Raw genomic sequence first — 24,375 nt, forward strand, 5'->3', positions numbered from 1 at the left:
TCTTACCAGCAGTGGTCTCAAAGTACACCCATTCGAAGCTACTGTTTCTTGAATTGTAGTTTTAATTGGTTTTCCTACAATCCAGAACCTCTTAATATGAATATAATAAAAAATACAGAATTCAGGAGAATTAGAAACTTTTCCTATGAAATGTATTTTCCATATCCCAGGAACATATAGATCTATTACCTTTCTCTCTCTCTCTTTTTTTTTTTTTTTTTTGCAATTTTTTGACATCGTGAAGTATTTAGAAAGCAGGGTATTTACGCTACTTGTCAATCTCGGAATGCAAATTTTCTGTAACACCATGTAAAACCTTCTGTGTTCTATTTTCTCCTCTCATAATTCAAGAATCCAATTTAAAAAAAGAAAAATCCATGGACAGGAGAAGAACCTGAGTCGCATGGCAGCGATGATTACCTGGATGAGGAGGGGGTGTGTGGGCCACCTGTCAATAGTGCTCCACTTCATGGTAGGCTTCCTTCCCACGTCACTGTAGTATCTGTAGATGGCATTTAAGCTGCTGCCTGGGATAAACAGGGGGCCTCTTAATTGATACAATTTGATTATGGTGAAAATGAAAAAAAAAAAAGAGAGACTAGTAAAGGCCGTCACATCACAGTAAGTTCAGATCCAGCAGCTGCTTCTATGCAGAATCTCAGCCTAATTACAACCTTTCCAATACTCCAAAATGCATATGGATTTAACTAGCCTACAAATGAAGATCACTAAAAAGCAATCAATCTCAACAGACTTTCAAAGAGGCCATGTCTAGTGAGAAACACGATGGCCATAGATTTATGAAATATAAGCAGTTATTACTTACAGGGATCAAGTCTTTCAAAAGCATGTGAACAAAGATTTTCCCTCTATGAAGGGAATCGGCCCCATTACACAAAAAAAATAATGTAGGGGCGAGGAAGAATGAGGAGAAGGAAATGGACCGTTATCTCCATGCTAATATCAATCAGTATTGGTTCATTCTGGAATTCATTCTTTTCAGGTATTTTTCTTTAGATCTGTTTTGTTTTACAAAACAATGTTATAGTGTGTATATGTGTGTGTATGTTTGTATACCTCTGTATCCAGATTCAGAGTTTTCTGGATACTTTTACTTAGTATGACAGGATATTTTTCATGTTACAATGAAAGCTATTCAATGGCATTATCACAAAGACTGTAATAACACTATTTTTTTAACCTGTTTCTACAAAATTCTCATCATTCTCTAAATTTTAACTAAATTCTAACAGGCAATCTAACAAAAGTGAAGTTTATTTCTAAGTGAGAGGTGGAAATGATGAAAATTTCAAGCTTACAGGATGCCTGATGATGTTATAACCTAAAGCAATTACTTTCCCTGATTAGGGAAGCTGGGACCGGGGCAAGCCCTAACCCCAGGAAACCATTCCTAACCGGGGCCTCTTCACCTTCACACAGGGACATTCCAACAGATTTACATGCCTCCCACTACCCATCTACTAGGTTCTCTACTATAAAACCATTAGTAAAGTTCCCAGTTTAAGAGCCTTGTCAAGGCAGAACCACATTGTACCTCAAATATATGCTTCGACTAGAACTCATCTTTTGAAAGATGAATGAGTTCAATTCTGATGAATAGGATACAGTGAATTTTGAGAACCAAACCGAGTCCATTCAAGTGTCAAAAATAATCTCTGTAGAAATCAAAGTAGACACCAGCATATTCACACCACAATGCACCACAGTCCATAGACAGAGATGCGCTTCAGATGTACAGAAGGGCGCTGGGAAGCTACATTAGCTCCCAGATCATGAAAACATTTGGTAAGAAGTAATTAAGAAGGGGAAAACATGAGAAAGCTGCTTCTCAGAGATATGCAGAACACACTGGCTCTGCGCTACGGTTTCCATATAAGCCACAATAATATAAAATAAACAAGCCAGTGGCCCCACAGAATAAATGTGCTTCCCAAACCCAGCCACAGCTCAGTTATAGGCGTTCCATCCTGACACCCACCTAGGAAGCACCAGGGAAAATCAGCACGCCCTGCAGTTCAGAGCAATCAGGAAGACCCAGCCGTGAAACCAACGCAACAGTCAGTCCTGTGCCTGGTAAATACCCATCTACTGAACTTCATTACTTTCAAGAACAGACATGCACACGTTCAGATGTATTTATAAAGCAAGATTAAAAAAACGCTTAAAAAATTAAAGATTTTGAGTGTTGTGCTGGTGGCACGAGTTATGTAATCTTGAGATCTGAGGATTAAGGTTCAAAACCAACTAAGGCAGAAAAGTCTCTGAGACTCCTGTTTGCAATTAACCACCAAAAAGCCAGAGTGGAGCTGTGGCTCAAATGGTAGAGCCCCATCCTTGAGCAAAAAAAAAGTTAAGGGAAGCACCCAAGCCCTCAGTTCAAGCCCTAGTACACACACACGGACGCACACGCACCCATGCATGCACACACGCATTTCAAAGATCTGACTTATTTGTCTACTACCAGACATTTTGAAACGGCAGTAGATTTCTAGAACAAAACATAGTTCAAACTTTGGCGATGGGAAGTGAGAGCTCAAGCATTTTAACAGGTACTTTGCACCTGTATTTAAGGTCCCCACAAGCTCTGAATGCATCTTCTAGTAGCCTTTTGTTTCTCTTATAGTTACAGAGAATAACATTGATATTTAAAAGCAGATTGGGAAGGAAAAAGATGCTGACCTCGATCCTGAAACAATCCAAACAAATGTATTTGTATGCGATGGAGGACCTTACTAAGACTAACCATATCACAATTGCCACATAGATTATCTTCCAGCCTTGGTTAAATATGGGGAGCCAGCAAGGAGTGATAATTTCCAAAACTGAGAACACTGAGAGAAGCTTGCAAAGAGAACTCAAGACTTTAGTCCAACCAGCAAATACACCATAATCAAATTAAGCAACATGGCACACCCTAACACCGTTATTTCCCACTTTATATGGGCTTTTAGGCTTCCACAATTAAAACAGTTATCACCTTTACTTCATTAATTCAAAAATCAGAGTAGACATAAAAATAAGGTTGTAGAACAAACTTAGAAGGTGACTAGAGGTTCATTACTGACCCAATACCCGAATGCTTTACTGCGCTGAGCATGCGCAGCCCTGCGTTCCACCCACCATTTGTAATTCTCAGCTGACTGGCCAATAATTCAAGAAACAGATGAACCATGAGATTTCACATGGACTGACCTGAGCTCACATGTTTAAAGGAGACAGGCTGGATTTGCCATTCAAATCACAAACGATTTATCTTTTCTTCGGCCATCAGACTCCCTGATTTACTTTGCCAGGGCCACATCCACCTTCCCACTGTCCGACGCCCTTACCCGTGGTAGAGCAGCTGAACTGTGGATACTGCGTGAAAGCAATGGCTCGCTCTAGCCCATCGCTCTCCATCTCTTCAATAGCTTCTTCTGTTAAAGGATGGACGTACCGGAATCCAATATAGTATTTGTGAGGAGCTATTAGGAGGCACAAGTGGAAAGGAGAAAGTATTAATCTTTATATAGATCCCTCCAGTCACCAAGCATAAGGGAGTGCCAGAACAAAGGACAGTTAACCTAACTTCCTACAATGATGAAAATGTGGGCAAGTTCAGAACTCTCTTTGGATCTTATCTGTTTATTAGTTGGTATGTGGACTTTTAGTCAGTATTTTCTGCAATCAACACCCACACACCTTTACTTAACACAATGGCTGTTTGTGTGTAAATGGGTGTATGTCTATGCGCGTTCAGGGACGTGAACTCAGGACCTGGGCACTATTCCTCAGCTTTTGTGCTTAAGGCGAGTGTTCTACCACTTGAGCCACAACTCCCCTAGCTTGGTGGTTAATTGGAGATAAAAGTCTCACAGACTTTTCTGCCCAAGCCAGATTTGTACTATGATTCTCTGATTTCAACTTCCTGAGTGCCTAAGATTGTAGGGATGAGCCACTGACACCCAGCTACATGTTGCTACTAAAAAGCTAGAAGTAGAGTTGTGGCTCAGGTGGTAGTGCCCTAGCCTTGAGCAAAAAAGCACAAGGACAGTGCCCAGTGTTTGAGTTCAAGTTCCAGGGCCAGCACACATGAACACACACACTCATGCAAACACACAACAATATAACACATAGTATCAAATAATATCAATGTTATTACCCAAGCCTTGGCAGGGGCTGCAATGAAGACTGTGCTAGTAGCAATGTTTAAGTTAAAGTGAAGGAAATGATAAGGAATCTTTCCTATATGTGCATGGATCTATACATGAAAAATATTGCTTGTAACTTGACTCAGGGAACCAAGAAACAATATAACCAGTTATCAAGGGCAGAAACAAGACATTAGCAGGCAAGAAAAGCATGCATGTGCATGGGAAGTGTGGTTGGAGTTAGTATCCTCATTTTGAGACTGTAATAAAAAAAAGAAAAGGGAAGGGGAACAAATAGAATCATCTGCAGCTGTCTGTCCCTCATGGGTCCCACATCGCATGCTTTCTTGTATAAAAGAGGTGAACTGTAGTTTAAAACACACCAGAAACATGACCTGATAAACTCCTAATGACTGTCCAGATTGTGTGTTTGACGTCTGAACTGTCAACTGTCACAACATCATCAAGTCCACTGCCAAGCACCTCCTGGCCATCCAGGTGAGGTTTAATGAGCTGGTAGCCATTGCTCTCTAAGCTACTTGGAGACAACGTGATGATACTGTGAGCTCTCTGGATATTGCAGTTGTCCAGTACTGGACAGCTGCAGTGTAAGCACTGGGGCCTGGGCGCCCGCAGATAGTGCAGACTGAGGGTAAAGAGGCTGCCCTTGCAGATAGAGGCAGGGTGGGGACCTCCTACTGAAGTGTGAGACAGCCAGTGACCCTGCAAAGCACAGATAATGCATTCTTAAGGATTGCAAACGTTTGTTTTAGAAAAAGGGGCAATGTGCTTTCAGACATGACCTACCCTGAGGAAGCAAGAGTGGTCATGGGGACTCTCTGCCTGCCATGCTGTCCCTGGCAGGACATAGAGGGGAAGGGAGCCTTGCTGACATTCACCAGCTCCACAGCTGGTGGGCACACAGTCTGGCCACATGGATGGATGACCAAACACACTTGACTCCCACATCTCTCCTGGTCTGCCCTGAGAGCAGCTGCCAGTCTGAACTTTGAAGAAAAACATGAAAACACAGAAAAGCAGAACTTTAAATATTAAAATTTCATTCATTTAGCATGGACAATAGTTCCAGTGGGATGACATGATTCTTCAAGGGAAAGATTTGATATGATGCTTTTTTTTTTTTTTTTTTTTGGCCAGTCCTGGGGCTTGGACTCAGGGCCTGAGCACTGTCCCTGGCTTCTTCCCGCTCAAGGCTAGCACTCTGCCACTTGAGCCACAGCGCCACTTCTGGCCGTTTTCTGTATATGTGGTGCTGGGGAATCGAACTTAGGGCCTCGTGTATCCGAGGCAGGCACTCTTGCCACTAGGCTATATCCCCAGCCCTGATATGATGCTTTTTAATTTGCAATAAGTATTAAAAGCTCACAGGGCTAGACAGTGGTGACTCATGCCTGGAATCCTAGCTAGGAAAGCCAGCAGGAAAGGCAGTGAGACTCTTATCTCCAATTGACCAACAAAAAGCCAGAAGTGGTATGACATTCCTGGTGGTAGGAAGATAATAGAATCTACTGCTAGTACTCTTGAAAATTAAATAAGATAACCCTGAAAGGCATCATCATGGTACAAGGTACATAGGAGATATTCACTATGTATGAGCTTTTTTTTTTTTTTTTCCTTATGCTAGTACTGGGGCTTCACCTCAGGCCCTGGGCACTGTCTCTTAGCTTTTCTGTTCATGACTTATGCTCTACTACTAGAGCTATGGCTGTACTTCCAGCTTTTTGGTGGTTATCGGAGAGCAGAGTCTCACAGACTTTCCTGCCTAGGCTGGTTTCGAATCTCGATTCTCAGATCTCAGTCTCCTGAGTGGTTAGTTCCGCTCTATGTATTGATCTAATTCCTATCCAAAGAAAGAGCCCTGGGAGTAGCCTCAGTCCATTTCCTAAAGATTTCTTTCTAGCACAATGACAAATGAATCTTCCATTCATGGTATGCCATTTCTGCCTTATAAACTACTTCGAACTTCACCTTCAACTTCCTTTTGAAACTACGGATCCAAATTTTATTTGTCCCATAGAAAGTAATAGGAAAGGTTCTATAGTCAAAGTCCAAAGTCACTCAGTTAAATGACCGTGTATGACACAGAAACCTATGAGTCAAGAGTTGTGGAACCCATAACAGCCTTTGGCATCTGACCCTGTTTTGAATGTCATAACTACCTCGAGAGTACAAACCCAGCCCTGCACGAATGAAGACATCCTTACCTGTGTCTGGGGAGAGTTCATCCAGCAGCTTCACCATGCCTTCTCCTTGCCTGGAAGTCCACATCTTGATGGGGGAGCCACCTCCAATCCTGCGGTACTGCTCTTGAATTTTAGGTGTTCGGCGCTTGGCAATGAAGGGTGCCAGCTTGCTAAATTATTGAACGTGTAGGTAAGTGAATTGTATCCAACTATAGCAACCTCATAAACATTTTCTACTCCATAAACACGAGATAAGCAAATTTTTAGGAGAACTTAACAAGATCAAGCCTTAAAAAAATAACCTTGAGATCACTTGGTGCCAGTGGTTCATGCCTTTAATCCTAATTACTCAGGAGGCTGAAATCTGAGGGCTACAGTTCAAAGTCAGCTCAGGCAAAGTCCATGAGACTCTTATCTCTCATTAACCAGCAAAAAGCCAGAAGAGAAGGTCTGGCTCAGGTGGTAGGGTACCAGCCTTGAGTGCAAAATCTAGGCCAGAGCACAAGGTCCTAAGGGCACAAGGTCCTACACTGATGCACGCATGTGTGTACATGCACGCATGCACACACACACACACACACACACACACACACACCAATTAACCCCGTGGGTAAAGTTGTACACATGGGTAGCAGTGTATTCTACAACATGTACACTGCAACACTATAAACAACTATCAGCAAAACACAAATTAAATAAAGGTATAGCTATACTATTCTAAACAGTCATAATCCAATATGAAACAAAATACATTAAATTAAAAAATAGCAAGGTGCTAAATAATATAACATAAGTACATATTCACATTTGCGTGGCTAAGTGGAAATAGGCAGAGGTGTATATGTGTGAGCAAGTGCTAAGATACACATATATATCATATGTGGCTTCTTCTGGATACAAAAGCTTATACTTGATGGATGATGGAGAGGTTGGAATTCTAGGCAAAAGCAACACTGGCCTTTCACTATAAATATTTTTATACTCCTTGTATTTTAGTTATACGTATGTACCTTTTTGGAAGAAAAAAGGATAGGAGGAAGTAGGGAAGGAAGGAAAAGGAGAATAAGAACAAGCTATCACTAAGTACAAATGAATAATCATCATTGCTTTCCTGAGAGTTAATCAGCCGTTAAGTGCTAAGTACAATTATATCTTTAAAAATCTTTAAAGGTATTTCAGCAGTGTCAAGACGAGTGTAATTTCCAGGGCCCAGGGGAGGAAAGGGCTCCAAGAGAATGCCTCCTAACAGTATCCCACACCCTGCAATTCTTCCCACAGTGCATCCTCATCTCTAACAAGGTCACATGCTCATGTAACCGCTACTAGACACACATTCAAACCACTTCAAATACATTGTATGTGTGTATATATGATATATGTAATAATACTTTTTTTTGAGTCTTGGGGCTTGAATTCAGGGCCTGAGCACTATCCCTGGCTTCTTTTTGCTCAAGGCTAGCACTCTACCACTTGAGCCACAGCACCACTTTCAGCTTTTTCTGCTTATGTGGTGCTGAGTAATCAAACCAGGGCTTCGTGTATGCTAGACAAGCACTCTACCCCTAAGCCACATTCCTAGCTTTACATATGTATTTTTAAGTACAGATGTTTACACATCTCTTACTTACTTTTGGATAGGAAGTGTCATGAGGTCTCTGTCCAAGAAGAGTCTCAGAAGGAAGTCATGAACTTCTCCAAGGGTTTCAGGGCCTCCCATGTTCAGCATTAATATTCCAGTTTTGGGCTTCCTGGAAAAAATAAAATGCAGCAGTGGATGTGTCACACTTATTCCTCTAGGGAAGAAGCCTGCATCAGCTAATGAACTCTCATCTACTGTGTATGCAAAGGTAAAAACCTATAGGTCTTTCTGCTAGGCTCACAGGGCCACCTAAGGGGAAGGACCTTCATTTCTCAGCTCCATTTATGACACTGAGCCTTCTTATTGGGCTCAAAGTGTTTCCCTACTAGCCTGTCAGTATGAACAGATCAGGTTCTTTACAGGCAGAGAAGCAAAGTAGAAATCCAATATTGTTGTTCTGTGGCTGTGGGATTTGGACTTGTTAGGGTCTAAAGAATATACAAGTTCTTGATCTCTTAAATCTCAGATTTCCTCATATGACAAATAGAAAGTCCAGCAACTAACTCAAAAATTATTTAAGGAGCCAGACATTCATGCCTGTAATTCTAGCTATTCAAGAGGCTAAGTTCAGAGGGCCACAGTTTGAAGACAGCCTGGGAAGATAAATTCAATCTTATCTCCAGTTAATCAGCAAAAAGCTGGAAGTGGAGAAATTTCTGGCACACAAAGAAGGGTTCCTCTGTATTTTAAATCTGAAGTATAGCAGTAGCCCTTCTTCTATTCTTTCATCTGTTCCCTTCCCTTTAGTCAACTGTGAATATTATTTCTTAGTTCTCTGCTACCTTTTCTAGCATCTGCCTTTACTTTTTTTTTTTTTTGGCCAGTCCTGGGCCTTGGACTCAGAGCCTGAGCACTGTCCCTGGATTCCTTTTGCTCAAGGCTAGCACTCTGCCACTTGAGCCACAGTGCCACTTCTGGCCGTTTTCTGTATATGTGGTGCTGGGGAATCGAACCCAGGGCCCCATGTATACGAGGCAAGCCCTCTTGCCACTAGGCCATATCCCCAGCCCCTGCCTTTACTTTTGCTTATATGTTTCCTGCTATGATAAACTAGTTTTCACTCCATGTGCACCTCTCTCTTCCCTCCTTCCTGGAAATTCAATGCTTAGATAATTCCTTACCGGAAATGGCACTAACATTCATTCATTCACATTAGTCCCAGACTAAAGAATCATGACATGGGCAGGAAGAAGCAAAAGGAAAGTAAAACTCCTCAACAAAGGTTTTTAACAAGTAGTTTTAGGCAATGAGAAAAGAAAGCACAATGGAACAATGTAGCCTTCCAAATTCTGCATGGCTCAACAAATCTACACAAAGCCAGGCAAGCCGGGGTCTCTGCTCCTGACCTCCACCAGGGGAGGAAGGAGGCCAGAGCTGATTCAGCCTCCAGGAGCCACGGGGAGATCACGTCCAAAGACGCAGAACCAGAAAGTGTAAGCCTCAGGTGGGCCACAAAATGAGAGAGAGCCAGCAACAACAGAAACTAAGGAGACAGAATGTTGCCTTCATTCATCCTTCCTTTCTTTTTGTAAAAATGGAGACATAATTCACCATTTTCAAGCGGAACGATTCAGTGGTTCTTACTACATGCAGAATCATCACCACCGCCTCATGTTTTTATCTCCTCCCTTCTCCCCTGGCAATGAACCTACTCAGGACATTGAAGAAAAAACGGCATTAGCCAGCTTATGTCTGGTTCATTTAGCTTAAGATAAAATGTTCAAGGCTCATCTGGGCACAAGCGGCTCATGCCTGTCATCCTAGCTACTCAGGAGGTTGAGATCTGAGGATCTCAGTTTGAAGCAGCCTGGCAGGAAAGTCCATAAGAGTCTTATCTCCAATTAACTACAAAAAAGAAAAAAAGTCAGAAATGGCGCTGTGGCTCAAAGTGGCAGAACACAGGCCTTGAGCACAAAAGCTCAGGGATAGTGTCCAAGGCTCTGAGTTCAAAACTGGCACACACACACACACACACACACACACAAAATGCAAGGTTCATCCATTCATTGCTTTTGATTCATAAATATTTTCCTGAAAATTTCTTGATTCAGATTTGATAAAGCAGCTAAGAAACAGTCAACTAAAGTGTTAACTCAAACACTGTTATGGTAAATGCTTCCTAGAATTACTGAACCAGACCCTCTGGTCTTTCCACCCCTGTGACTAAACCAACCCAGCAGAGAGGAAGACATTTGTTAATGTATTCTAAAACTAACCATTTTACAATAACAGCTTTACTGGCAATGTTAGTTTGGTGGTGGTGGTTGTGTTGGGGTGGTACTCAGGGCCGTGTATTCTCACTCAGCTTTCTGGTCACAGCTAGCACTCTACAATTTGAGTCAAACCTCACCAAGCTTTTTGCGGATTGCTTTGGGGATGAAGTCTAGGGGCCTTTTCTGCCCCTGCTGCCCTCACACCTGCAGCCTCTTGAGTAATTACAAGCATGAACCATTAGTGCTTAGATTCTGCCAGCCCTTTTTGTGTTATTCATTTATTGTACTAGTTTTTAGGTTTTGCTTTTTTTGCCCAGATGGTCTGGCCTATGATTCTCCTACTTAGCTACATCTCAAGTGGTTGAGGATGACAAAATGCGCACTGAGCCAGCTGCACTCTGTGGGCATCTCTTTAGCTGGGGTAACAGGTGTGGGCACTGAGTCCTGTCCCTTGCACCCACTCTCACTGAGTCTGGCCTTGAGCTGCAAAGCCTATCCAATGTCTGCCTGCCCAGTAGCTAGGATTATAAACTTGAGTCACCATGACTGGCTTAACAAATGGCAGTTTTAATTTTAATTGGCAATTTTAATTAATTAACATTTGGCAATAATGATAGGCCGCAGATTGTGTCAAATTTATTCATGTTCTTGCTGAAACACATTGTAGGTGAGTAAGGCAGACACATGAATTCTCAAACCAAAGTTTCAGAGTAAGGATTAACTGGTGGGGATGGGGAAATGTTACAAGGTAGTGTGGTTGGGGGTGGTCCAATTCAGATCCCATTAAAAAGCATGTCTAAGATCACTTTTCACGTCACTGTCTTCTATGAGGATTTCTCAAGCCTGGTATTATTGACAGTTTGGGCTGGGCAAACCTTCCTTACAAAGGGTGATATTGTACATATAAGCTCTGCAATGTCCCTGGTCTCTACCCACACACTCCACCAAGTTGTGACAACCAAAATGTCTCCAGACATTGTCAAATTTGTCCTGGGAGGGAGAACAACTTTACTGAGAATCGCTGCCTTATGAAACCAAGTGGCTGAAGATGCCAAGTGTTACAGAACTTTTTTACACAAGAGTGCTATCTATCACTAGACAAACAGTGGTGGTGAGTTTTCTTGCTATCTAAAAATTCAGATGCACCACGTGGTGAAACTATAATCTTCCTTTCATCTTTCTACCTAGACCACCCATCTTTTCCTAATATCCTGTCTTTTACCCTCAAGATCTGTGACTCACAATAAATCAAGTGCATTTTCCCATGGATTGCTGCCAGTTAACAGATTACTGGTTAAGAAACCCCAGGCTAAAAAGACTTACCTAAGCCTAGAGGGTATCGATGTGCAAACGGGATTTAGAGCTGTGGTTTTCATCTATAACACCTGAGCTCAGACAAGAGTGCCTTTAAGCGATGTTACTCTACCCGGCTCACAGTTTTGCAAACCCATGCTGATGGGATACATGAAAGAGATGCACATGATTTGAAAATGCCCAAATACACATGCACTTAATTCAAAACGGTGCAGTGCATGAAGAGCGGGGCATTAGTGAGCCTGAGGCCTACTCCGTTCCATTCCAGAATGTGAAATGTGAAGCTTTAGTCAAGGGCCTCGGCCTCGTCTTCCTCCCAGACAGCACACACCTGAGACCAAGGTCTCACTGGCCACATATCCTTTGTCTGAACAGAAAAGGGTACATGGCAAACCACATTTTATAATTCACACGAAAAAGCTTTGCCATTTTTGTATTCTGGGATTCTCAAAATACGCAGTTTTTCCTTTGAACTATTAAGCCAACATTCTAATAATGGAAACTTAAGTTCACAATTAAAAGAAACAATAATATTATTCTACTGTACATTATTAGCATCAAGGAAAAAAGATCCCAGATCTTTATTAAACCTACAAGATTTAAGGGACCTATATATCTATGCCAACTACAGCCCCTGTACCAGATTTGTTCACATACATATGCACTGCCTGTTTTTGTAAATAAAGTTTTATTGGGACACAGTTCTGCTCATGTGTTCATGTGTTCTCTATGGCTGCCCTCACATTACACAACAGCAGTGAAAAATAAAGTATGACCTACAAAACCTAAAACTGTATTACTTAACATTTCTCGGAACAAGTCTATAGACCCCTAATCTAGTACAGTGCCTAGTCTAGCCTGTAGTCTACCTCAGTGTAAGTCTAAGCAACATGCTGCCTCAAAAAGGGTCTGCACCAGGGGCTGGGAATGTGGCTTAGCGGTGGAGTGCTTGCCTAGCATGCATGAGGTCCTGGGTCCGTTTCCTCAGCACCACATAAATAGAAAAAGCCGGAAGTGGCTCTGTGGCTCAAGTGGTGGAGTGCTAGCCTTGAGCAAAAAAAAGCTGGGGACAGTGCTCATCCTGAGTTCAAGCTCCAGGACTGGCAAAAAAAAAAGGGTCTGCACCAGCATGATCATGAAAATATCATCAACATCTCTACTATGCAAACACTAGAAAGAACCTGTGCCTGTAATGTTTGACTGGATAAATTAATTATGATTTATTAAAGTACTCCTAAGCTATTAAAGTAGCAAAGAAGAACATCTATAGTTTATATGATGACATAGTAAATAATTTATAAAAAGTATCTACAGTATTGTCGTATTTTAGTAAGAATATACTCAGTGAATACTGGTAGAGACAAAATACTAGGTATTAGGGTCATCATCTTTTTAATCTTCATTTCCCATTTGTATTTTTCTATTAATTTTGAATAAATAGGATAGAGTTACTTAATAGAATGAAGAGCATACTTTAGGTTTTTGTGGGGTACTTTGACAGCACTCGGGATTTAATGTGGGGCCACACACATGCACGGCTAGCACTGAGCTACAACCCCAGCCCAATCCTTTTTATTCTTTTCAATTTTAATTTTTGAAAGAGTCCTGCTAAATTGTGTGGGCTGGCCTTATACTCATGATCTTCCTACTTCAGTCTCCTTAGTGGCTGGGGTGATAGGTATGTACTAGATTTTTACTTAATTTTAATCCTTTAACATCAAGGTTATTTTATTGACTTTTGACAGTAGGACAATAGAACAATAATAATTTCTCTTCCAGAGTGCCACATTAAATCAGTTCTTCAGATTACATTATTACTATTCTAGCCTCTTAGTGCTAAGATGGGGAGAGAGGCCAGTGGGCAGGAAGATTGGTGCTCTGCTTGGCATGCGACCACTCGATGTCTGCTTTCTACCTTCCTCACCAACTCCATGGCCTCAAGGACAGAATTGAGAGGAGATGATTTGGGCCCTACTCCTAAGGCCCTAGTCCTAACCCACCTCAGTTTACTTAGCAGTCAATCAATGAGCTCACAATGAAAAGCAACAAACCCAAAACAGGGAATATGTGACACCTTCCAGAATCAAATCCTCCCGTGAATTGCAGACTGTATTCAACTAAGTGTCTTTTAACAAAAGCCCGCAGCCACTGTTTAAAACAGCTACTTAAGGGAAGCCAGGAAAATAACACACTGTTCCTAATTTGCCAAGCTTTCCCAGAACCCCTCCTCCTAGGTAGCCTGTGTCCATGGATGTTTGAGGTCATAAGGAGTAAGAATTCCTTCTTGGTACCTACAACTAGATGCATACCTCTTTTCTGGTTGAACTTGAGGCGCTGTACTTTGGGCCCGCTGGGCTGTCTCTGTGGTGGCTGCCGCTGATGTACCCAACTGGCACGTCCATGGCTGCTGGGTCCTTGAGCCGCCACAGTGCGCCACTGTGACAAAATTAAAGTGCTAGCATGAAATCTAGCTTAAAAAGTAATTTCTTTTGAAGAGGTCCTCAGGGCATAATTCCTAGCTTTGAGACTTAAAGATGGGATGGCAGAGGTAAGATTTGTAGCGTTTCTCTGCAGGTGGGTACCGGCCTCTCTGGGGGCCCCGGGATGGCTACAGAAGGACCTGCAAGGAGGCATTTCAGAAGCCACACACATCTTCAACCCTGTCTTGGCTGCAGATTTTGCTATGATCTCTTGCAAAGAACCATAGCACGTTTGCAATGTTACTGATGGCAGGATCGTGCTGGGGGGGGGGGGGATGGTGAGCAGCCCACAGAAGAGGTAAGGAGCTGTTGATTTAGGGAGTGGACACAGGCTAGTTTCCATGACCTGCAGATCTCATTTCTGCTTCCAAGCAGTCTCTAGCAAAGCACCAGTACTGGGAGCCCCTGTGTTGTCTTGGACCTTGACAGAGGGAGTCTCTGTTATTTAGGCTCTGTCTGGCCCTCCTCTTATAGCTCCCCTACACCCATGGCACATACAGTATACACAACCAGGGAACCCCACCTCCCCGAGAACCCACATCCCACAACAGACCAGGATCCCAGGCCCCAAGAATTACCTGCCCCCCCCCCTCATTATAAGGGCCAGCATAGATTTCCTTTATCTATGCTGCTGGGGACAGATGGGACCATCAGTGTAAGCAATTCCAGGAAAGAGCTACTGGTGCAAAGAGAAGCAAGAAAGCCTAAAGGTCAGCTTTGCCAAGGCTTCTGCATTTCTGTAGACTGGGAGAGTTCCAGAACTCACCCTTCCTAGAAGATCACTAGGAAGGTCTATTTGTCCATGTCAGAACCCAGGGCTAGGGTGATATCCCATAGGTTTTGTTTGTTTTTTGCCCAAAGCTGTTGCTCTACCACTTAAGCTACCACTTCACTTCAAGCCTTTTGCTGGTTAAAGATAAGCATCTCACAGACTTTTCTACCCAGATTGGCTTTAAACTACACTCTTCAGATCTCAACCTCCTGAGTAGCTAGAATTACAAGTGTGAGCCATGAGCATCTGTCCTGATTTCTTCTAAACCACCTAGGAAGATGGTTTCTCCAGCCCACTTACATTTTCTTCTATCCAGACTGTTCCCCAAAGAGTCAATTACAAGAGCTTGTGCTGACTTTTGCATTTCCAGTTTGGCTTGGTAAGGAATTACTAAGTACTAAGCCAAGGTGGAAATAAAAGACTGACATCAAGATGCTTAGTTGCACTCAAATGAAGTTTCAAACTAACATACTTATTATACCAGGCAAGCTTAATTCTGAACTATATGAAATTTAACCATGTTCTTAATCATGTCCCCAATTCCCTAGACAATGAGCTCACATCCCAATTCCATAGGATTTGAGGGTAGAACTTTGATATTCCCTAACTACCCTGCCCCACACAAACTATTCTTCCTGGGAACCTAACATAAGCAGTGGAGAGGAAGCTGGGGCGGGGCTACATTCTCTAGCCTAGTAATTAGGATTTCCTCCTGTGGCTTGGGAACTGGTAGCTTTTCAATTTACTTAAGTATTGTCCTGCCTTAAAAAGTTCTCTTCTTCCTGGCTGACTGTGGTGGTGCTAACAAGAGACCCTTTCCATTGGGGACGCGGGGTCACCATACCCAACCGGAATGACATCTCTAAAATACTCCTGCATGTGTTTCTCTTACAGTCATGGAAACATACGGAAAAGGAGAGAGGGAAGGAAGAGATTCTGATCAAAGCACATTATGTGCATCTGTAAAAATATCACATTGAATAATTAATTGCACAGTATACTTTTTGCAATTATTATGCACTAGTTTTGTTTTTTTTTAAAGCACAGGGACCCATGTCATCTTAGAAGCTGGGGCTTCATCAGCAGTCTCTTTTTTTCTTCTCTAGGTTTAGCTGTTGGACAACTCACCTGATTCCCCAGCCCAGCCCTACAATGAGTGGTATTAGGAACCAAAAATCTTCCTGAGCTCACAGTGCCCAAGACAGTGCCTGGGCCCCTGGTAGAAGGAGAGTATGACACAGTTAACACTTTGTCTATGCGGAGGTCAAAGGCCTGGCGCTGGTATGTAACTGGTCAGCTTGTCTCCAACCACGCCCTGGAATGAAAGACCTACTTGCCTGAAGGAGGCTGCAGACTGTGAGGAGGGAGAACTTGGCTTTTGAATTTGCTTGGTTGCCTACTGTCTGGCACAGCCTGACCAGTATTAAATGACCTCTTGCCCAAGGTCCAGAAATGTCTGGAAACTGAGTAGGCCTGGGACCTGCTTTGTCAAAACAAAGCTAATCCAACCACTAAGATGACTGTCATTGGGATCTTGGCTGCTTTAATGTGGATCTGAAAGTGAATGGAAGAGAAAAACATCCCTGTAATACCAAAGCAAGCTATTGTCTGGGCCCTGAAGTGGACAATGACTCATGGCCTAGAAAAAGGTTTTGTAATTGGGAAGACATTTCCCTTAAGCCCTGAGACTTTGTGCAAGTAAAATTCCTTTCCTGAAACTTTCTGATAGTTAAATACTTTTTCTGATGTCAACCTGTGAAACAGAAATAATAGTGGATTGCTTCCAAAGTTGATTCATCAGAAAGTTGTAGATCAGGTGGGTGCTGATGGCTCACACTGTAATCCTAGCTACTCAGGAGGAGGCTGAGATCTGAAGATTATGAGTCAAAACTAGCTTGGGCAGGAAAATCCAGGGTACTCTTATAAGTGGTAGATTGTCACTCTTGAGCAAAAAAGCCAAGCAAGAGAGCAGGGCCATTAGTTCAAGCCCAGTACCAACAACAACAACAACAAAAAATTGTAGATCACACTAATTAATTCTTCAATAAATATTAGGTTCTATGTCAGAAAAAACTCTATGTTCCAAGGGCTGCTAATGACAAATAAGGAAAGGATGAGTCATTACTCTCCTCCCCTAAGTTCTCAATGGAACAATGAATAAACAAACAGAAAAAAAAAGCAAGGAGATAGTTCAACTATTAAAAAAAAATAAAGATGATCTCAGCTACTCAGGAGGTGGAGCTTGAGAGAACCAAAGTTCAAGGCTAGCCCACGTAGAAAACACTACTCTCTATCTGAAAAGTAATTAAAAAGCAAAAATAGCTGAAGGTATAGCTCAGAGTGGTAGAGTTCTGCCTAGCCAGTGCCTGTCTACTGAGCACAGGGCCTGCCCCGAGTTCAAACTACAGCATCTGGAGATATGGGGATGGGGAATGAGGTTAAACTAGTTTGCAGATAAATTATAATCTGAAAAATGCTGGAAAAACGAAGTATCAAAACTAATGAAGCTCATGGTAGCCACTTATAATGAGATGCATGGAAACTTTTTTATCTTATGTGCTTGTAAAGTAAAACTTCATTCTGGCCTCTTAAAGATAATGCCTTTTGTCTGCCAATGTCCTTAGTAAGCTGATGATGTCCATTATACCTTTGGTCCTTCTAGTGAAGGAATCTGTCTCCTAATACAAGTTCAGAGTGGATTCTGGCTGGAAGGGGCCTGACTGATAAATTAAGAAACTCCTTTGAGCAGAGTGCACCAGTGGTTCACACTCTGTCATCCTAGCTACTCAGGAGGCTGAGATCTGAGGATTGCGGTTCAAACCCAGCTGGGGCAGGAAAGTCTGTGAGACTCTTATCTCCAATTAACCACCAGAAAACAGGAAGTGGTGGTGTGGCTCAAGTGGTAGAGCACTATCCTTGAGCTGAAGAACTCAGGGACAGGGCCCAGGTCCAGAGTTCAAGCCCCACAAATGACAAAAAAGAAAAAAACTCCTTTGAAATGTGGTCAGATGCATAAAATAATTATCTTCTTTGTTAGAATCTTTCACATCCCTAACTGTATCATTACGGGAGTCTAGGTACGTACTGTGTGCCAGGTACCGTGCACACCTGCCTGCCTCATCTGTCTCCCGATGGTCTTCATAGCAAGCCTATACCATATTACATTTCTCCCACGTTTACCAAGCCACTTTGGGAGCCATGATCAATGTGTCCTTGCTTAATGCAGTCCCAACCAGATATGTCCGATCAGTTCATCCAGGGCCTCTGGAAGTAGAGGACATGGCTCCACTGGTAGTCTTAGGGGTTACCGTTGAGGAGAGTAAGGCTGACGCTATCTTAAACTCACTGAGAACTCACCCGCCCTTGAAAATTGAAAACAACTGACTGGCTTGTTGCTCAAATGTTATCTCCAATGACTGCATCCCTGTTGGGAAACAGCCAGTTTTGGTAAGCACCTGGGATTCCGAGCAATGTCGAAACTATCCCAAACTGTTTGGATAGTCACGGGCTTACTGTGCTAAGATTGTGCTTGACCACCTGCATTGTGGGGTTTTTTCCTTTATAAGCCCAGCCTGAAAACTGATCAGGGTCGCAGTTACAGCTCCCTGGCCGTTCAGCTTACCCTTGCCCACCCCCACTCCCCCCACTTGCATGAGGCTGTCTCTGTGTGGTGGACTCTGGAAGGACGTGGAACCCCCTCCCCCGGATCCGGTAAAAGTGGACCCTAAGTGTTGAGTGAAAAAGCCATGCTAGGGAGTGTGGCCCTGAGTTCCAGTCCTGCTACTGACACACACACACACGACTGAAACACGTGGGTCTCACTTGTTCTGCAGTTATCTCCAGAAAACACTTGCCCCAGCTGCCCCGGGGTGAGTCCTGCAGGATGTCCTAGGCTGGGGCACACGCCCCCGTGTGTGGTCTCCCAGGTGGCCACACGTCCCCTCCCGTCATCCCGCCCGGTGATGCCCTCATTCCAGTAACCACGGTCCCAGAAATCCAGCCACGGCTCCCGGCCACCCGGCTGACAGGAGGCCCGGGCCGCTCCGCGGGTCCTCGGGTGCGGAGGTCCGGTCCGTCCTCATGGACACCCCGGACGGCTCCCCGGCACCTCTCCCGCTCCCCCCCCCCCCGACCCGCGGCCGGCTGCCCACCAGTCCCACGGACACCGGGACCGCAGCGTCGGCCACCGCCGCCACCACGCCACTTACGCGGACCGCGGAGCAGCGCGCCGGCCGTTCGCAGGGCCGCAGCCATGTTTGTACCGGCTGGAAGCATTTCCGGGGCAGCCTGTGCCGGGAACCCGGGACCCTTCCGCGGCGGCGGCGGTGCCCACAGGAGTCGGCCGAACCCGGTGAGCACTCCCCACGCCGATCCCGCCTTCTCACGCGTGGGCACGCCTCCGCCCTCACCGCGCGCCCGCCCCTCCGCCGCCGGGGCGGGGCCTGGAGAAGGCACGCCCCTCGCGAGGAGCCAGTTCATTCGCTGCCGGGGCGTGGGCGGGGCTTCGGGGGCGGTATCAGGCAGGGGACACGCCCCCTCCTCGAACCTGGGCTTCCGGCTCGGTCTGGGAGTCGCCCACAGCGCCGAGTTTAGGACCTTGGTGTGCGGAAAGTCCTGCTAGACTTTTGCTGGAAGGGCTTTTCCGGTTTTATCTGCCAATCTGGCCCAGGTAGGTACAGCAACCACGACTCAGCAAATTTCTAGACATTTCCATTTTAAGGACTTACATAGGAGCCTTGCTTTTTTTATTTCTTCAGTCTGCAAATGTGCACTTTTTTTTTCCAGAATAGAGCAAGGAATGGTTTTATATTAGACACATACAGGTTTTACATTAGACACATACATATTTTTCCATTTCTCTTGTGGCAGCACCTCTCTGTGGCAGAATTTGATAAGTGACAACACAAAGCGAGCTTTAGAAATGAAGACCAGTGCAGGGCTCCAGGGGGTCAGGCCTTGTAATCCTAGCTATTCAAGAGGACGAGACATGAGCATCATAGTTTGAAGTCGGCCCAGGCAGATAAATCCCCGATATTTATCTCCAGTTCACCAGCAAAATGCAGAAAGTAGAGTTGTAGCTCAAGTGGTAGAGCACCAGCCTTGGGTGAAAAAGGGACAGTGGCCTGGTGTCTCCAGTTCAAGTCCTACCACCAGCCCCCCAACTCCCATAAAATTAATGTGAAGGATAGGCTGGCAAATACCTTTCTTTAGAGGGAAGATTGTCATGATTATTTCTGTCCACTTTCTCAGTTTAGCCATCCTGTCCCCAACCTTGCACACAGAGGCAACTCAGAAGAACAAGCACACCTCTGCCATCACTTATATCCATTCCTACATTCCTATACTGCTGCCAGCTCATCCTATCCTTATATGTCCAAAACATTGTAAAACCAGCCCTTGGTACAGAAAGGTCTCAGGCATTCTTCATTCATTGAATGAGCACCTGCTATGAACATTGGAAAAAAGCAATGAATAGATCAGTCCAGGGTCTTATATAAAGTTTAAGGAGAGAGAAGAAAACAATCAGAACATGTATGGCTTGCTTTAAGAAGAATGAAGCCGGTGGGGCAGGTAAGGGTGGGAATTATAATTTGAAACATCAACCAGAGACATCTTGACTGATGTTTGGACTAAGGCCTGAAGGAAATAAGGGAGCTGTCTATAAAACATTTGGGGAAGATGGAGCCTAGATCACACTGAAAACCAGTTTTCTGTAGCAAGAATAGGTGCTCTTGGTTGAAGTAGTTTGCTTATTAAAAATCATCTTTCTAACACATCACAGGCAACATGTGGCCCCAAAATGGAACTTCTTGTTCTCATTGTGCCTTGGGAATCTATGCATTCCTACTCAAAATTCTACCTCTGTAAGTGAAGTAATGCCTTGTTTGCATTGGGCATAACTAACCACACTTACTCTGTGCTTGTGCCTAGTGGCAGAGGCCAATGAGGGCCCCATCATGTCCTTGGAGTAGGAGGGGAATTAAAGCATAAAGTACACTTTCCTGGAGGACTTCAATAGACTCTTTTACTCCTATCTACAGAGAGCCTATACTCTATTTTCATTTTCAGTAAACTTGCTTCTTTGCTATTGGAAAAAAAAATAGAAGCTGAGTACCAGTGGCTCCTGTCTGTAATCCTAGCTACTCAAGAGGCTGAGATCTGAAGATCGCAGTTCAAAGCTAGCCTGGGCAGGAAGTCTGAGACTTTTATCTCCAATTAACCACCAGAAAACCGGAAGTGGTGCTGTGCCTCAAAGTGGTAGAGCCTTGAATGAAAAAGCTCAGGGATAGCACCTCAAGTTCAAGCCCCAGGATTAAAAAAAAGTCCTCCTTATAGCTATAAAACCAATGCAGAATGTCAAATTAAATGGATTGCAATTTATATTCCTTATATGATCTTCAAATCCAAGCAGGACATTCCCCAAGAAAAGGAGAGTATGACTTGCTCCAAGTATCAAAATACCTTTCTATACACTTAATTCATTCTTGACTTTATCACCAAGATTACATTGTTGGCAGTTGCCCTTTTGAATACTTTTCTATCGAAAGCCCAAACTCTTGTTTTTCCTAAATAAACTACATAAAAAGGCTATAGAGTCTACATTCAGAAATGCTGTGCAGAATGAAGAATTGACAAGAGCAGATAATGAGGAAAGGCTTGGGGGGTTAGGATGTCTGATCTATGTGAGTCTTCTATATCACCTCCAGGAGGCCCTGGGCTAAGGCACTCCACTATCCTGGGTGCTAAGGCCACACCTGCTAGGTGGAGATAACAGGGGTGTCTAGCCTCTCCCAGGGAGAACTCTGATGACTAGTGACAAAGCAGAAAAGTGCTCATCTCATAAAAACACCTGCAACAGGTTAAACTTGTATCTGACCAGAGAAGGAAAGATATTAACAAATATGCTTTATTACATACATCAACATAATAGCATTTTAAAAATGAATTAACAAGTTTCATTCATTTTGTTTACATTTTATTGACCTTAAAACTCAGAACTCCTGTTTGAAGCTTCCTGACACAGGTATTATGGATTCATCCACTATAAGCAACAGATTACTATATCCAACAGAAAGTACCATAATTATTACACCTAAATGAATAACTGTGTGTGTGTGTGTGTGTGTGTGTGTGTGCATGTGTGCTGGTCCTGGGGCTTGAACTCAGGACCTGGGCACTATCCTTGATTTCGTATGCTTCCTGCCTTTTGGTGGTTAATTGGAAGTAAGTCTCATGGACTTTCCTGCCCAGGCTAGCTTTGAACCGTGATCCTCAGATCTCAGCCTCCTGAATGGCTAGGACTACAGATATGAGCCAAGAGTGCCCACCTCTATGACTCCTTTCTTACAAACAAAATACGCCAGCTGTCCCACGAGCAATTTTGTTGTGTTCTTATGAAATGAAAACAAATAAAATATACTTGGTACAAGTCCTTTTTAAAACTGGGAAAGACACAGTCCTTAATTCAGAAATTATAAACTCTGAATGCAAGTTCACTAAGAAAACTGGGGAAAATTGGAGAAAATTTGCAGAATGACGTGGGAATTACACACACACACGCACACACACACAGAGAAAATGTGCATTTGCGTTTTTTCCGGTTTACACATTTTGAACATAATTATATACCAATTCAATTAGCAAACACAAGGCTAAAAGACAGTCTCTAGGCTGAGATAAGAGGTACCACTGCCACAAGGGAGAGGGTTTTTTTGAGCCTGGGTGACTTAATTAGTGAATAAAGCACTTGCCTGTCACAGACAACACTGAGTTCAGCCTGTGATTCTAAATAAAATGAATTTGTTGGTTTCAGCTCAATGCTTCAGGGAAAGGGGGGAGCAGAATCCCTCAATTCATTATTTGCCATGATTGACACTTCTGAGCTTCACAAACTAAATTTAGATTTACTCTGCCTCCTTAATCAGAAAAGGAATGGGGAAAGGGGATTCAGTGCAAGAGAAACAGTGGCCATGTGTGACAAATGGTAAACTGTAATGATTACTGGGAGAAATCTGATCGATTCTCCCCACAATCCTGGGGAGAGTCACTCTGTCCGGCACGTGGCAGGCGCGGGGTATGAGGCAATGAGCTGCACAGTCTATCTTCATGGAACTGACGTTCTAGACGTTGCAGGAAGGCAATTTCCTTATTTAAAAATACACACAGTATAATAACCAGGTATGGTTCGGCACCAAAAAGCCATGGCCAGAGCTTCTGGTTTTCATAGCACACTTAGATGCCATATCTTTACCAAGGAAAGAGATGTCAGGAATACTTAGGAATGGGGGAGTTTGTCTGGAGAAAGGCTTTGTGAGTAGACAAACCAGAAAATGCTGGGACATATTGGATGTTTTTGCTTCTTAGAAGTGCTGTAACAATTGGATCAAACACCAGGTATGGTGATTTGTTTTGCTACTTCTGAAGGTTAGAAATCCCAAAATGCTCTCTGAAAGCCAAAGAACCTTTCTTTCCTCATGTCTTTTGGTGGTGGCTGGTGACCCTGGCTCTACCCGTCCAGTGTCTACCTCTGTCATCATAGGGACACCCCTACAAACCATCCTCCCTCTCATAAGGACACCAGTCATACTGGATGCAAGGCCAACCCAGCACCATCATCTTAACCTGATTTCATCTATAGTAAAGGCCTTATCCCCTATTTATATACCGGCACTAGGGGTGAGGATGGCAACATCCTTCATGGGGATACAACTCTAACCTGTAACAAACTGGCAGAGTGGGGAGGGACACTGGAAGGAGGCCATGTGGCCTGAGCAGAGTGAATGGGTTCAGATGTAGTGAAGCCAATGTCTGTGGACCAAGAGCATTGCAGATGGTCAAACATCTTCTGAGTGGCCTTCCTCCCTCAGAGGGATAAGCCCTCTAGGAGAGGTTCTATATGACCAAGCACATTGTGTTCTCATTAAATATATTGCCAGCCTCCCACTACCCCTTCAGCGCCGGAGCTCAAATAGAATAGGTCATTCTACCACTGGTCTGCATTTCCAGACCATTTGTTTTGGCAATACTGCGCTGCTTCAGTACTGAGCTCAGGGTTTTATCCTTGTCAGGCAGGGGTTCTAATCCCTGAGCCACACCTCCAACTCTGCTTTGTGCTGTTCTTGGAAATGGGAGTAAAATGAACTTTTTTTCTGTATGCACTGGCCTCAATCTAGGCTCCTCCAGAACTCAGCCTCTAGAATAGCTAGGATTATCGCTATGACCAGTGCCTAGCTGCTGGTTATTTTTGAGGTCATCGTCATTGACAGTGATTTTTCTCCCCAGATTCTACAGCTCTGAGTAGTGGCAAGGTTTTTATAGAACTTCCTAGTTTGCCTCCGCCATTACCCAGGGATCTCCCTGTTCTTAGATAGGTCTGTGCTCATTAGTAATCCTGCAGAAACTGCAAAACTGAGGCCGGCAGGAATGACTCCTGCCTATAATCCTAGCTGCTTAGGAGGTTGAGATGTGAGGACTGCAACCTGCAGCCTGCCCAGAGGCAAATCAGTGAGATGATCTCCAGTTGAACACCAAAATGCTGTTTACTTGAAGCTGTGGTCGAGGTGGTAGAGTGCTAGCTTTGAGCACCAAAGGTTAGGCAGTGG

The 24,375-nt window shown here is 43.7% G+C and overlaps 1 protein-coding gene across 4 annotated transcripts in view; it reads right to left on the minus strand.

Moving 5' to 3' along the window:
* The window catches only part of Fech (ferrochelatase), a 34,674-nt gene extending 15,508 nt beyond the window's left edge, over window positions 1-19,166 (minus strand). For 2 of the 4 annotated variants that reach the window (XM_048363551.1, XM_048363550.1), the window contains exons 1-6: window positions 18,982-19,166; window positions 13,831-13,957; window positions 7,984-8,103; window positions 6,377-6,525; window positions 3,351-3,485; window positions 421-527 (exon numbers count right to left, since the gene is read on the minus strand). In XM_048363551.1, coding sequence (XP_048219508.1) covers window positions 421-527; window positions 3,351-3,485; window positions 6,377-6,525; window positions 7,984-8,103; window positions 13,831-13,957; window positions 18,982-19,048 — 705 coding nt within the window. In that variant the 5' untranslated portion in view covers window positions 19,049-19,166. The remainder of the gene's footprint in view (window positions 1-420; window positions 528-3,350; window positions 3,486-6,376; window positions 6,526-7,983; window positions 8,104-13,830; window positions 13,958-18,981) is intronic. The other 2 variants (XM_048363549.1, XM_048363553.1) reach the window with 2 other exon arrangements.
* Between the last annotated feature and the right edge of the window lie 5,209 nt (window positions 19,167-24,375).

Source organism: Perognathus longimembris, chromosome 15 (genome assembly GCF_023159225.1).
Source record: "Perognathus longimembris pacificus isolate PPM17 chromosome 15, ASM2315922v1, whole genome shotgun sequence".
Classification (NCBI taxonomy): domain Eukaryota; kingdom Metazoa; phylum Chordata; class Mammalia; order Rodentia; family Heteromyidae; genus Perognathus; species Perognathus longimembris.